Source organism: Sinohyriopsis cumingii, chromosome 11 (assembly GCF_028554795.1).
Source record: "Sinohyriopsis cumingii isolate HCF-2022 chromosome 11, ASM2855479v2, whole genome shotgun sequence".
Classification (NCBI taxonomy): domain Eukaryota; kingdom Metazoa; phylum Mollusca; class Bivalvia; order Unionida; family Unionidae; genus Sinohyriopsis; species Sinohyriopsis cumingii.
The window spans coordinates 105,192,440-105,207,879 of record NC_142971.1 but is presented as its reverse complement, the minus strand read 5'-3'; the positions used below and the strand labels follow the sequence as shown (position 1 = coordinate 105,207,879).

At 36.8% G+C, this 15,440-nt stretch overlaps 1 protein-coding gene across 1 annotated transcript in view; it reads left to right on the top strand.

The window, feature by feature from the left end:
- The window catches only part of LOC149789212 (kelch-like protein 12), a 58,146-nt gene that overhangs the window by 17,952 nt on the left and 24,754 nt on the right, over window positions 1–15,440 (top strand). Inside the window, exons 4-6 of the mRNA XM_089975378.1 lie at window positions 9,821–10,038; window positions 12,259–12,408; window positions 14,027–14,141. Coding sequence (XP_089831504.1) covers window positions 9,821–10,038; window positions 12,259–12,408; window positions 14,027–14,141 — 483 coding nt within the window. The remainder of the gene's footprint in view (window positions 1–9,820; window positions 10,039–12,258; window positions 12,409–14,026; window positions 14,142–15,440) is intronic.

The window sequence follows — 15,440 nt, the reverse complement described above, 5'->3', positions numbered from 1 at the left end:
GAAGGAACCAAATCTTAAGACCTTTGTGTCCTGGTGTGGGACTTTCTAAAGTGGTATTGTCAACAACAAATCCACATACAAGTTTGCCATGTCCCAGGACTCCTAATGTACTGGCCTAATCTTTGTCCCAGAACAATCAACTAATACAGATGGAATAGTCTCTTCATCCCTCGGTTTTCATTCAGATATTTACCCGATGGAACCGACCATTGATAGTCCTGTTCACAACAAGGTGGAATACCAACTCCCAACCTTCATATCTCCGGTGGACTCAGATGATGCTCTGTCGATAGAATGGAAATAGCCTGGATGCATATGCCTACCCACCAACACTTCTGATTCCAAAAGTGCTACAAAAGGCAAGAGAATCAGAGTTTTGCGTTATCCACATTCATAGATGCCAACCCTCATGATTTTGGCATAAATTTCAGTGATTCACAGATTAATGCCGCATGCATCATGAATTCCCCAATTCTCGATTATTTTAAATCTTTAATAAAATAACCGATTTCATGTTAAGCGCTAGTCGTGATATCAGCAGTTGCCAAAATGGTCCAGTACTGCTGGTTACGATATTAGTGGAACTATTGCTTATTGGTACAGTTGGTATGTAGCAAGCATTTTAGCATATTTTAATCTATATGTATAAGAGTAGTTTTACAAATGCTTTTGAGAGAAACTGGGGCCTAACCAGAAATTTTGCTCTGCGCATGCACCACAAACACTGATTGGAATTACCATTTGGCATCGCATCTTGGAAATGTCTTCACCAACAAGGAAAAAGAAATGTATTGCACAAAAAGTGAAGTTTAGTTTGGAATATACCAAAAAATTGGCCGTGCATTCAGCCATCAAACACCAATATACATCATGCTTTTTGCATGCAGTGTGCCACAAATTTTAACATTGGGCATGGTGGCAGAGATGATGTGAGGAAGCACATTGGTAGCAAAAAGCACATAGAGGTTGGGAAAATTAAGAATTCGCAGCAGATTTCAGCTGTGGAATATTTTAAGCCATCGACGGAAGACCTGCAAGCTACCAATGCTGAAGCATTGTTTGTGTTTTCTTGTTGAACACAATCTACCTTTATCAGCTGGAGACCATGCTAAACATTTGTTCCGACAAATATTCCCAGGCTCGAAGATCGCTTCACAAATTCATGTTAAAATTCACTAATTTTTATCCCTATTTTCACTAATTGCGATCCTGGCAACTATGCACCTTGCACCACTTGGATGGGAGAAGTCATGGATCAATGACCTCATCAATCTCACAATGGGAACTCCTCAGAGAATTTGGATTTTTCCTTATCTACACAAATAAGCATGATGGTTTTTTCATTCCTACTCAGAGCTGCACGTCTGGATTGTTTGAATTAGGTCCTCAGAAATACAGCCAAACCCACTTATCTTGACCTTGTTTATCTTGAGAACCCATGTATGTTGAGCAATTTTGGTCCTGTCCTGAAATAATCTTTTGTTATGCTAACTTTTCCTGCTTATCTTGACCCATGTTAAATTGATAGCCCCGTTATGTCGGACATAAGTTTTGGTCCGAAGTAACATGTAGACCCACTTAAATTGATGAAATGCAACTTTTAATGTCCATCTCGGAGAATTTTACAACAAACTGATCTTGCATTTCTGCTACTACAGGTACCTCATGCTGCAAGGATGGATAAAGTCAGTACAAGACCAAATTTTACAGGTACAAATGCTAATCATCCAGTCTGATCAATGCATGGTTTATTGCTTGCATGGAAAGGAGAAAGTTATGTTGTAAACAATACTTTAAGGAAATTGAGTGTATGAGTTTCTGTAGAGTAAGGAAATTGTAATTGAGTGTATGCGTTTCTGACCTTTACGTTATTTGTAACTCAGTAAATTATCAGGTCAGCAACATTAAATGTAGCTAAAAATACCTAATTTGTTTTACACTATATATTTAAAACAAATTAGGTACTTTTAGCTACATTTAATGATGCTAACCTGAAAATAAACAGAATTACAGATAGGATAAAATTCACATTTGTGGAACAAACTATAGTGTAATTGTATTCTTATATAGTCATGGCCAGTCACCAACTTAATCCATACACAGTTAACAACTTAGGTTCAGTGTTCACTTATGAAGTAAATAGTTAAAGTGTTTCCATGCTTAAGTGAGTGTAAGCCTTCAAATTCAGCTTTCCTAGATCACGTGACTTACAATTATCTATCAATAGAAACTAGCAAAATTCCAAACCAAGATGGTACCCCCCACCCCAGAAGGACATGGTTATTATTATTTTTTTAACAAGAGTAAATAAAAGCATAAATGGTATTTAAAAAAATTCACAGTGCCCAGTAAATTTTTTTATAAATAAAGTTGTTCATTGCTTTGCCACGATTACAGATTCTTCAACACAAATGGAATGAAATAGAAAGTGGCTGAGAAGAGTAACATCTTGAATTGAATATCAAAGCCTTACATTCCATCAAACTGATACGCCGACTCCTTTTCTGATGCTGTGTTGTTGCCACTGGTCACAGATCAAAGTTGGGTAGGGTATGGGACTACAACTGCATTGAATAGAATCAGTTGGATTATTGCAGAATTTGACGTTGAGACAGTTAACTTTAAATACTTTAAACACATTTTACAGTTGGTTGGTACAAGAATACAGACTCATCTTTTTTTCATCTGGTACAGAGTCAAATTTTATCAGTAAAATCCAGCATATGGGTGTAGAAAAACCTCAGATGAGCAACAAAAGCAGTCGATTTTCATGTACTGTACATATTTGGTCAGTTACATTTTGCTACTAGTTAAAGTCAGCACCAAGTAAAGCAATTACTTTAAGAAGAAAAAGTACCGTTCTACATGTACATGTACTTAAATTGACCTAGATTTTGTTCAGCATGAGAAAACCATTGCCTTGCTGAGGCTACCAAAGGGTATTCACAGGGAAATAAAAAAATTTAAACCACTGATTGTTACAATAACTTAAGTGTTGTAAAAATGTGTGACATGTTACTTAATCTCATTTAAAAGACCTCCAATCTTTTTGTTTTCTGCAACCTGGAATGACTGAATTATTATTTTTATTATGCATTAGAAATGCCATTTGTTTTTAGGAACAAAACTCAGCATTTTGGGTGCTTCAGATGCATAATCATTGTTCTGCAGTATACTTTTCAACTAAACCCTGATATCTCAGGACCCAGTTATGTCGACTATTTTTTTTACACCCCTTACATAATCAAGATAACCGGGTTTTACTCTAAACAATTCTCACAATCAGTTATGGAGAGAATCACTCACACAAGAAGGCCCTCCACTCTGAAGGCATATAAAGGCAAAGGGCATGCTTTCACCAATTGGTGAATAAACGAAAACATCATACCTCTCCAGGCATCTATAATGCAAACAGCTAACTTCCTTTGGCTCTACATAGAGAGAAAGTTTGCACGGAGTACCATAAAAGGTTACTGCTCCACAATTACTGACACCTTTCATCATCTTAGAAGAGAGGATATTGGACAAAACAGGGACTTATCTGACCTACATTTTAGCTTTAAGTATACAAGGCCAAAAACATTTGCCTTATGCCCAGTGTTGAACCTATCTTTGGTACTAACTGGCAGAACAAGACATATTTGAACCACTTTCAAGGGTATCTCTGGTGTACCTTTCATACAAGACCTTCGTTTTCATGGTGTTAGCAACTTCAGGCAGAATTAGCAAAATACATGCCCTATCAGCAGACCTGAATTGTATGCAGTTCCTACAAGATGGGTCAGCCTGACTTGTGATGACATTCTCTTTCATTGCCAAGAACCAGCTTCCTTCCACGGGTGACTAGACTGTGGTGAGGAAACCTCTGCCTAGTTTGGACACACGCTGAAGGCTACCTACAAGACCCAGTTTGGTTTTTCAAGTGGCACGCTAATAAAACAGAACTTTTGCATTGAGGGAGATCATGCCTCTTTTTACTTCTCAAGAAAGGACAGGAAGATATCATTCTGGATTAAGTTGTTTATTAGCTTGGCATATAAAGAAATAACCCCAGTTTAAATGAATTTATTTCTCATTTTGGTGCACAAGATTAGAGCAGTTGCCATCATCCTGGATTAAGTGGGTTATTTGCTCAGCATATAGGGAAATAGCCCAAGTTCAAATGAACTTATTACGCATTTTGGCTCACAAGGTTAGAGCAGTTGCCACCAGCCTAGCATTTGACTGGAACTATTCGCTAACTGACATTGTTCAGGCTGTGGGATGGAAATCAGAGTCCACTTTTTCTAGCTTTTATCCCAGAGATCTGTCATCCCAGAGGGCCCAATTCAATCTGGTAGGACCTATATCCAAAGCTTAGCAGGTTACCCTTCCCAGTTGTTCGACATCAATTAAGATGCATCACAACTTCCACTGGATTTGTGGTGGGTAAATTTTTTCCATATTTGATGCCACACACCAACATGTGGAGTTCTTTCTAGTTGGGTTACCTAGAATCTAGTTGGGTTACCTAGAATCTATCTCACATTCCATAGACGTACCTCTCTCTACTTCTTACCTATTCTCCTAAGTTATTATTATTGGGTTACATATTTAAAGAAACCAATTTTTCCTAGTAAAATATGTTTCTTTGAGAATACTTACCCAATCATAATATATATTCACACTCCCGGCAGTTACAACTATAGAGAGTGTGCCTTATGCTCCAGTAGTAACTGAAGGGACTTTGCTGCCAGGTATTATACCTAAGGGGAGATTACTCTGCCTGACTGCCATGCAGGTTGGCAACAACTTTTAGCTCCATTTTGTTAAAACTAATATCTGGAAGGGTTGAATTTGCGAGGCATTAGTAGTTCGCCTTAGGTTTTTTGATTGGTAAGTATTCTAAAAAACTTATTGTTATTTACTAGGAAAAATTGTTTTCTTTTTGTATAAGATAGAGGGTAAATTATTATTAAAGTAATGTTACTGAAAATGTTTCCATGAAATTACTAAAAATTATTCTTGCGCTCAATTTTCAGCACAATTTATATTTTGGTCCTTTTTTCTACAATGGCCATCATAATTTTGCCTACCTCACTTGTAATACTAAACTTAAGTAGATCAGAGATGTACACCATGAAAGAAATATAGTTTTGTATGAAATGATTGCTTTACCTTACAATGGAAGGGATTTCTTTCAAAAACAGAAAAATATTGTTGCAAGGTAATCTACAAGATTTCCATCATACATCGTTGTTGACATGTCAAGAACTATCTTGGTAGTGTGTGTAAAGAAGACCCGACATATAACAGCTTTAATGTATAATTATTATCTCAGCATGAGTCTCTCGTTTTAAGGAAATTAAAATTTCAGCGAATGTATTTTATGTGATATAATATATGTGTCAGTGTTTGCTGAATGCCAACCAAAAATGATAAACTTTAGCATGCAGACTTGAATGATGAAATTCCAGTCATATGCATCCATGTTGAATTAAGAAAAACATTTTGTGGGACGGTTTTGAAATCAGATATTTTAAGGTAAGTAATCATATTTATTCCACTTCTCAATATAGCAGAATAATTGATGCATAGAGTGCCAACATTTTTTTTTTTTTAGATAGGGGTCTATTTTTAAAGTGTTATTTGTTTTTAGTACCTTTGTACATTACTCATGTTAATATGGTTATTAGCAGTGTTCATGTAACTTGTAGATTACATGATTTTGTCTCGGATTTGGCCAATGTGGGTATGTGAGAAAGCATGCCAGTAGCTTCTTGTGGGTCGGTGGTTCTTTCCGAGGTTTTCCCGGGTTCTTCCTCCACCATTAATGCTGGCCGCCATGTATAGCCTATCGTGTGCTGAAAAATCGCGTTAAACCCTACTACAACAACAACAACAACAACAACATGATTTTGTCTAGTAAATGTAAATGTAACATGACTTGTATACATCATGTACCTGTTTGTAATGAGTATTTGTTAAGTACATTGTATCAAAACATACCGTAAACAGTTCTGTATACCTCATGTACTTTTTAGTACTGTGGGCATTTTTTAAGTATCTTATGTGAAATCATACCCTCTTTTCATGATTCAGGATTGGTTTTCTTCATTCATTGAAGTTCTATTATGTTGAGAAGTGTCTATTCTTTTTACATCATGAATGCTAGACTAGTAAGCACTAGTATTAATTATTGCTAGTCCATCTGGGCAAATGCCAGATCAAGTATAAGTATGTTTCTCAGGAGTAATTCGATGCCAGCATAGATGTTTTAGAAGCATGACAGTTAAAGTGGTGAAAAGAATGATGCAAGTGCATGCAGTATAAAGTGTTAGAAATGGGCAAGTGATAACAATATCTAGCTCTTGTATTTGTTATAGCTGTTTTAACGGTGAAATTGTTGTAATCCTGCATCCCAACTTCAAAACCATTAAAAGTTGGTCAGCAACACAGTTCAGTTGATGCACTGGTTCCAACATCTTCTGACCAGAATGTGAAATACCCTAATTCACTGGTTCTTAACCTTTTTTTTTTTTTGTTCTTGGACAACTTGAACATTGCAGAGGGCCTCTTCAGACCACTGAATGATTGATGAGGGTCTTGGCGGACCATTTAATTATCTTTCCTAATGTTGATTGTACCGTTAGCTAACTATTGTAAAGCGCTTTGCATAAAAGTGCTAAATATAAAAAATAATAATTAACATTTTTTGTTCTGTAAGTAAAAGCACACAACTCATATTTTAATATCAGGAGTCTTTCCTTTCTAATGCAATAGATGAGCAAAGTTCAGGATCTTGATTGTTCTGCAACCTTTATGTGGACCACCTGACTGAAACTTGCAGGCCACGAGTGGTCTACATATTACAGTTTGAGAACCTCTGCCCTAATCCACATCAGCCTGTGAAACCTAATCCCAGTGATTTTATTGTGACTTTGTATGAAGGTAAAGAATATATTGGTAGGGTGATAGAAATTGATGAAAGAGATGACAAAGTCTTAATTTCTTTAATGGAAGAAAGTGGAAAGGTTGAAGGAAATTATAAATAGCCTTGAAAATCAGAGTAGCCATGGGTATCAATCGAAGAAAGTGGAAAGGTTGAAGGAAATTATAAATAGCCTTGAAAATCAGAGTAGCCATGGGTATCAATCGAAGAAAGTGGAAGGGTTGAAGGAAATCATAAATAGCCTTGAAAATCAGAGTAGCCATGGGTATCAATCGAAGAAAGTGGAAGGGTTGAAGGAAATCATAAATAGCCTTGAAAATCAGAGTAGCCATGGGTATCAATCGAAGAAAGTGGAAGGGTTGAAGGAAATTATAAATAGCCTTGAAAATCAGAGTAGCCATGGGAATCAATCGAAGAAAGTGGAAGGGTTGAAGGAAATTATAAATAGCCTTGAAAATCAGAGTAGCCATGGGTATCAATCGAAGAAAGTGGAAGGGTTGAAGGAAATTATAAATAGCCTTGAAAATCAGAGTAGCCATGGGTATCAATCGAAGAAAGTGGAAGGGTTGAAGGAAATTATAAATAGCCTTGAAAATCAGAGTAGCCATGGGTATCAATCAAAGAAAGTGGAAGGGTTGAAGGAAATCATAAATAGCCTTGAAAATCAGAGTAGCCATGGGTATCAATCGAAGAAAGTGGAAGGGTTGAAGGAAATCATAAATAGCCTTGAAAATCAGAGTAGCCATGGGTATCAATCGAAGAAAGTGGAAGGGTTGAAGGAAATCATAAATAGCCTTGAAAATCAGAGTAGCCATGGGTATCAATCGAAGAAAGTGGAAGGGTTGAAGGAAATTATAAATAGCCTTGAAAATCAGAGTAGCCATGGGTATCAATTGAAGAAAGTGGAAGGGTTGAAGGAAATTATAAATAGCCTTGAAAATCAGAGTAGCCATGGGTATCAATCGAAGAAAGTGGAAGGGTTGAAGGAAATTATAAATAGCCTTGAAAATCAGAGTAGCCATGGGTATCAATCGAAGAAAGTGGAAGGGTTGAAGGAAATTATAAATAGCCTTGAAAATCAGAGTAGCCATGGGTATCAATCGAAGATATACTTTGCATGATACCCAAGCTCCATGCCACTGGAAAATCAAAAAGAATATACACATTGCCTGAGAAGACCTTATAAACAATTAAGTTCACACTTGAGAGCAGATTAGTGGACACATAATTTATGGTACAGTGACACAATCATAATATTGGAGTGAAGTGCATTTGGATGTAATGTTTGTTTATTAGTTTCCATACTTTTACTTTCATGTATTATTGTATGAAAAAATAAACAATGTGCAATTTTCATTTTTCCTTTAGTTGAATAAAAAGATAAAGCAGATTTGTTGATTGCAAGAGTAATTTATTAGTTCAGCTGCCAATTCCCTTAAGTAATTGTCTCCCCTATTAGTGATATACAGTCACATATTCTGTGACAGCATGTTCATGGTGCATGACAAAATAGAAAATCCAAAGACACAGTTTAACTGAATTTTCAGAAAGGTAATCATTCCGTTTGTAATTTACAAGTCTATCTGGTAACAATTTATGAATTGCTGAAATTCCATCATATCGTGAAAGTTCAGTGTATCATATCAGTGTCTTAATGCATTTTTGAAACATTTTATCCTGGTGTTAGCAAAACATTCAGAAACTATTTTTTTCCCCGTATATTTTGTGGTATTGCAGTAATCATAAACTAAATATGGACATATACTTTTAAATCAAAAGTCTTAAGTTCAGAAATACAAGATAAAAAATAATGAAATCAAATGGATTGAATGCAGATTATTTTCTAATCAAGGAAGCCTTATTTGTATACATTTCAATAGTTAAACTATTTCTGTGTAACAGGTTCCATCTACAGTAATGTTCTTGTAAATTGTAGACTACTTGTTTCATGCCTTTTAAAATAGAGCCATAACACAACATAATACAATCTGTGACTGACCAGATTTTACTCATTTTAACTTCAAATGACAGAGAATAAAAAAGTATGAGTTAAAAGTGTATAGGTTTTAGTTTTCTCTGATTTCACACTTAAGGGAGAATGATGTTGTTGTAGGGTTTAACGCCATTTTTCAGCACACGGCTTTACCTGGCGGCCAGTATTAATGGTGGAGGAAGAACCTGGGAAAACCCCGGAAAGAACCACCGACCCATGAGAAGCTACTGGCAAGCTTTCTCACATACCCACATTGGCCGAATCTGAGACCGAACCCATGCAGACAGAGGTGAGATGGCAGTGATCCATAACGGAGATCGCTTTAGACCACTCGGCCACTCGGGGCCCCAAGGGAGAATGAGTTGAATAGTTCTTTCAATGAAGTTCTTAAGAAAACTATACTGTATTAAAATCTTTCCATGAATTTAAAGTTGTGGTGAACTGTTGACGCATACATTTTAGCAATGGGATTTATGGTAACCCTAAATAACAGCTGAAAATGGGCTTATCAGAGATGAAGGTGTGCATGAAGAACTGTCACAGATAGTTCAAGCAGAAAAACGTTTGGCATAAACTCAGGGACCCATATCAGTGTAGTTCCAGAGTTTATATACACATACATATATTTTAATTATTACATATAATATAGACCTAGTATGAGGGGAACTAATTTGTATGAGAAGAATCTAACCACTTTAGTTTTTAATCCATTTTCAGAATTCATTAATTTGCAGTTAATGTAATCTTTATCATTTGAGTTTAATGCAAATCTTTAATTTGATCAACAACATTATTATGTGGACTTAATAATTTCATCTATATATGTATTATATGACCTATGATCTTTATTTTATCTTTGTTACCTTCACTTGATTATTTTTGTTTTCCTTTTTAAGGGGTAAAGTTTGCCTGCAGTACCTTTCTACAGAAACAGCTGGATTTCACAAATGGCTTGGGAATCAAGATCTTTGCAGAGCGACATTCCTGTGAGGATCTCGTCTCAGCCGCTCAGACCTTCTGCCGACGCAATTTTGAGGAGATTGTAGAACATGAAGAGTTTCTAAAATTGCCAATAGAGGAAGTTGTTCAGTTGATCAGTAGTGATGACCTGCGGGTAGGTGAATTTGTTTAGAATGTTGCCTCACAAGTTAGTTAGGTTAGGTAAAACATCACAACTTAGGAATCCTTGATTATGGTGTTTAAAAGCATTATTTGATGAATCTAAGCTTATCTTGCCATAATGTCATTAAAGTGGGATTAATTGCCATATCTCATGTACTTTTGTATGCCTCTTAACGACTGTCATGGGGTTTATAATGCTACCCATGTCCATGTATTTGTTCATCACTGTTTTGATCCAGCTGTCTTGGATTCTTTGCATTTTATCATACACAAGTATATAAAGTTTAAGTGGAATCTTGGAGTCAGCTTGTCCAGTCTTCACACTTTTGTTAACTCAATACCTCCAGAATGTTGGAGATATTTTCAGAAACCTTATAATGTGTTTGTGCATGACTGGATATTTTGCCCAGTAAAGGGGCCCCGAGTGGCCGAGTGGTCTAAAGCACTCTCTGTTATAGATCACTGCCATCTCACCTCTGTCAGCGTGGGTTCGAGTCTCAGATTCAGCCTATGTGAGATAGCTTGCCAGTAGCTTCTCGTGGGTTGGTGGTTCTTTCCGGGGTTTTTCCTGGGTTCTTCCTCCACCATTAATACTGGCCGCCATGTATAGCCTATCATGTGCTGAAAAATGGCGTTGAACCCTACAACAACAACAACAACAACAACAATTGTCGAGTAAAAATGGAATTCTGTCTGACTAGCAGGTTAGGAGTCATACAAATTATGTCCATCTTTCTGCCAATTACACTATTTCCAGAACTGTTTAAGATTATGAAACTTGGAATGCATTTGCATGAAGACAAGAGTTTGTCTCATATTAGTTTGACTTTGTTATGTCATATTAGTTCTTTTCTGATTTATTTCCGTATTCTTTAGTGCTTTTCTAATCATAAAGCAGGAAAGAAATCTTGCTAATACCACTCCTTCTGACCAGAAAGTCATACTGGCATGGGGTTTTCTCTAAAAGATGTCTTATAATCTCTAGCTGGTCCTAAATGAAATTGGTGCTTCCCAGACTTTGAATATGGCTGCCATTGTAGCCATATTGAAATTCTTATTAGTGCTACTTCACCAGTATGGATGGTCGTAGTGATGTGCAGTTTTCATAAAAAGAGACTTCTTACGATATCTACTTGGTCCCAAATGAAAATGGTGCTCATGCCCACCTGTATGGATGCAATGGTAGCCTTCTTAAAAATCATGTTTTACCTACTTCTTAATGGTTTAATTGAGTTCACATTTTTTACCTTTATCTTTCTATCGTATATCTTTTTCAGAATTTTAACAGCTTTTATTTGCCATTTCTATTTTCTCTTTATTTTGAAAGGTTTATCTTCCTATAGTTGTGTGGAATTTTTCACTTGTGCATGCCAGGAGCATAACTTTTGGTTGGCAGCACATGGATATTTTTGTGTTGAGGTGTCGTTAAATCCTAAAAAATTCAGATATAATCTCCATAACTGATGGTCATATTGGTAGAGATCTTTCACAAAAAGTTATCTTATGATGTCAGGGGCCCCGAGTGGCCGAGTGGTCTAAAGCGCTCTCCATTACGGATCACTGCCATCTCACCTCTGTCTACATGGGTTCGAGTCTTGGATTTGACCAATGTGGGTATGTGAGAAAGCTTGCCAGTAGCTTCTCGTGGGTCGATGGTTCTTCCTGGGGTTTTCCCGGGTTCTTCCTCCACCATTAATACTGGCCGCCATACATAGCCTATCGTGTGCTGAAAAATGGCGTTAAACACGACAACAACAACAACAACAACAACCTATGATGTCCAGTAGGTCTTGAATAAAAATGGCTCTTATCAGATCTCCAGTTTGATGGCCATGTTGGTCAGCTGGAAAATCTTATAATCTCTAGTCCTCTTTGAGTGATGGTCAGAAAATACTATGAAATAAATTTAAAGCAGAGATGTCGAAATCAGAAATTACTATGAAATAAATTTAAAGCAGAGATGTCGAAAATAAAACATTAATCCCTCTTTTTGCATTTTAAAGGATGTTTTGGTCATATTCTTGAACAAATGATAAATCAGATACCCTTGAAACATGTGACTAATGTTGTCTTTACTCTGGTGTAGACATTTGAAACTCATTGTTCCAGTCAATATATTTTCATGTCACTATAAACTCATCTAGAATAGATTTTCAGACAGGATTCAAAAATGTGTTAATGAAAAACTTGATTGTATTTGTGACTGATAAAGGTGGACACCGAAGAGCCTGTTTATGAGTCAGTTATAAAGTGGGTGAAGCATGATGCAGACAAGAGGACATCACATCTTCCGGAGCTTCTGAAGCATGTCCGACTACCTCTGTTGACTGCTGTATACATTACAGATGTAGTGGATGAGGAGGTCTGTATGCATTAGTTTGGTTTTTGTCTTTCATACATGGGCACAAGTGTCCTGTATATGGCAAGGTCTGCTAATTTCACTATACCGGTAGGTTATAAAACATTTGCAGGCAAGGAACCCTTTTTTTTTGTAATTCAGCATTTCTGCTGTCATATTCCTTTTGATTTTTGTCATGAAGTAGCATTTGAGCTGCAACTTGCCAACTCTGTTTTTATAAAACATAGAAAAATTTCTGGACCTGATTTTGTGGTTTTGGCTATCCCTAGCAAATATCTCGGTTAAGTATTGACTAATGTAGCTAATGTCTATATACAGTGTAGTATGTTGTTCCATACAGTGCCTAAGATTATTTATTATTCTTGAATAAACTGCTTGTAACAATTTGGATTCCACTATTTCATTTTTTATGCAGGCTTAATAGATTTGCTTTTAAAGAAAACACCAGAAGAAAACAATGATTAAAAATAAGTGTAGTACATTTTTTAAAAGTAAGTATTGATAAAGCTTAATGTCTTGTTGATTGAAAAGGTTATTTTACAACCAAAGACATGCATACTGTGCACTGAAACATAGCTATAATTTTATTTTGGTACTGCATACATGCAATTAAAAAACAATATACAGTATCAATAAATTGCATGTAGATGTTGAAACAAAATAGGATACCACAAATATCAATTAGCGATTTCTTTAACTTCAGAGGATTTTCTGGTAACATTTGTATATGGGTTGTTCTGTCACTTTTTGCACTTGTAAATCACAGTCTGTTTGAATCAGGTGAACTTGGGCTTTACTGGATAAAACCCTGGTGAGCTCCAGCTTGGAATTTTGGGTCTGAGTTGGAACATGGCATGCCTAGGATTGGAAAGATACGGATATCACTTTCCTGGCAGAGTGACCCCAAATGGCCGAGTGGTCTAAAGCACTCACCGTTCCGGATCACTGCCATCTCACCTCTGTCTGCGCGGGTTCGAGTCCAAGGCTCAGCTAGTGTGGGTACGTGGGAAAGCCTGCCAGTAGCTTCTCGTGGGTCGTTGGTTCTTCCCTGGGTTTTCCAGGGTTCTTCCTCCACCAGTTACACTGGCCGCCATGTATAGCTTATCTTGTGCTGAAAAATGGCGTTAAACCCTAGAACAACAACAACAACAACTTTCCTGGCAGGGCCTGCAGAGGCAGTAGCATCAACAAGGTTTCAATGTTTAAGTTTCTCAAAGTCATATGTCAGTCATTTGATACATTCAAATAAAAGTTTGATATGATACTAAAGTGTGCGTACAATGTTTACCCTGATATTGTGCGTTTTTTTATCTTGCTTGGATATGCAGAAAGCCGTGCTTTCATAACACTCTTCATAGGTGAGAGGCATTGTTCATTGGAACTATTGTTGACTTATGAATCTTTTCTGTCTTTGCCTTATTCTTCTTTCTGTTTTTCCTGTCATTAATCAGCTGTCTTAATGCTTCTTTGAATCTAGTTAATGAGATCAAATATAAAAACTGTAGGTACATTGCGATTCAAGTCGTTGTTAGAAACCACTTACCAAAGGTCATGGCATAGGACATGCAGTTATTTTTTTTTAAAATTGTTATGATATTCAGCTTCAAATATTTTGTTTTAGCTGCTGGTGAAAAGATGCCATGAATGCAGAGATCTACTGGATGAGGCAAAAAAGTTTCATCTACGCCCTGACCTTAGAACTGTAATGACTGGACCAAGACTAAAACCAAGAATGGGTAAAATAAAGCCAGCATGTTTGACCCGTACAGAAAAATCTCACCAATTCACATGAGCTGCTCATAAGCTGCACATGATAACCTTGTTAGAAATGTATGCAAATAGGGTAGATTTTGCAGGCTCATGTGTGCAGTTTGTTAGATCTTGTGAGCCAAGGAAAAACTAACCTGATTCTCACATGTGCAGATTTTGCTCACGTGAGAATCTAAATTTTCACATGAGAAAGTAGAACTTAGAAAACATTCTTTTCCATTACATACAACCATGTTTGAAAATAAGGCAGAGTTCTAATTTCACACGCAAGTTTTCACGTGAGAAATTTGGACTTTGATTCTGAATAAATACTTATTTCAAATTTATTCAGAGTTGGATTTTCTCATGTGATTTATCACATGGGCAATTTGGACTTAAATATTCTGTGTAAATGTTGAATGTCAAGTATCCCCATTATTGTCAAATAGACATTATTTCTATTTTGCACTTGCTGTTGCTGTTGCTTTGTTGTATTTTTAAATTTTAAAACATTTGTCAATTTATTTTCTCACAGTGAGTTTTTGTCTTATTTTGACCCAACAGTCTCCATGTATTTGAACATATTAATGTTCAGTTCACTGTTCATAAAACGAAACAATTCAGCATTAAGGTCTCGTATAACCAGACTACCCATTGTTTGGACATATAAATCCAGGTGCATGGGGTTTACATTGGATTTTGATGGCCCATAATGGCCATTCATACATGACATATGCTGCTGCTCCAATTGTCACCCAGCCCATCCAGCTGTCTGACTTGATATACTGAGTGATGAATTACTATGTATCCATCATTTCTGCCAACCATGCTGGGTACCAGTCTGAAAATGCATAATATGCAGAGTTACATTGGATCTAACAAACCTGTATGTCCTTTTCACCACACATTCCACCCAGGCAGTGCCTGAACCAACTATATAGCTGGCTACCATTCCAGTTGCCTATTTTGGCTACAGAGTCAACCATCAACCATCTAGCCATCTATTGCCCTTCTCAGCTGTCCATGCAAGCAAGACAAAGCTGTGAGACAAACTTGTGAATCAATTTTCAACAGAGTATCTGCTCAGGGGTGGGGGGTGGGTGGGGTGCCATGCCGCTCAGTGGTAAGAGGCACCACCTAGAGCATGGTTTATTTGCATGTGGACTGTTGCTGGAAGAGGAACCTTACCTCTACAGTGAGTGTGGTGATAACATAGGTGGCTTTGCATACTCCACTATGCCCCATTATGGTGACATTGCATACTCCACTATGCCCCACTTTGCATA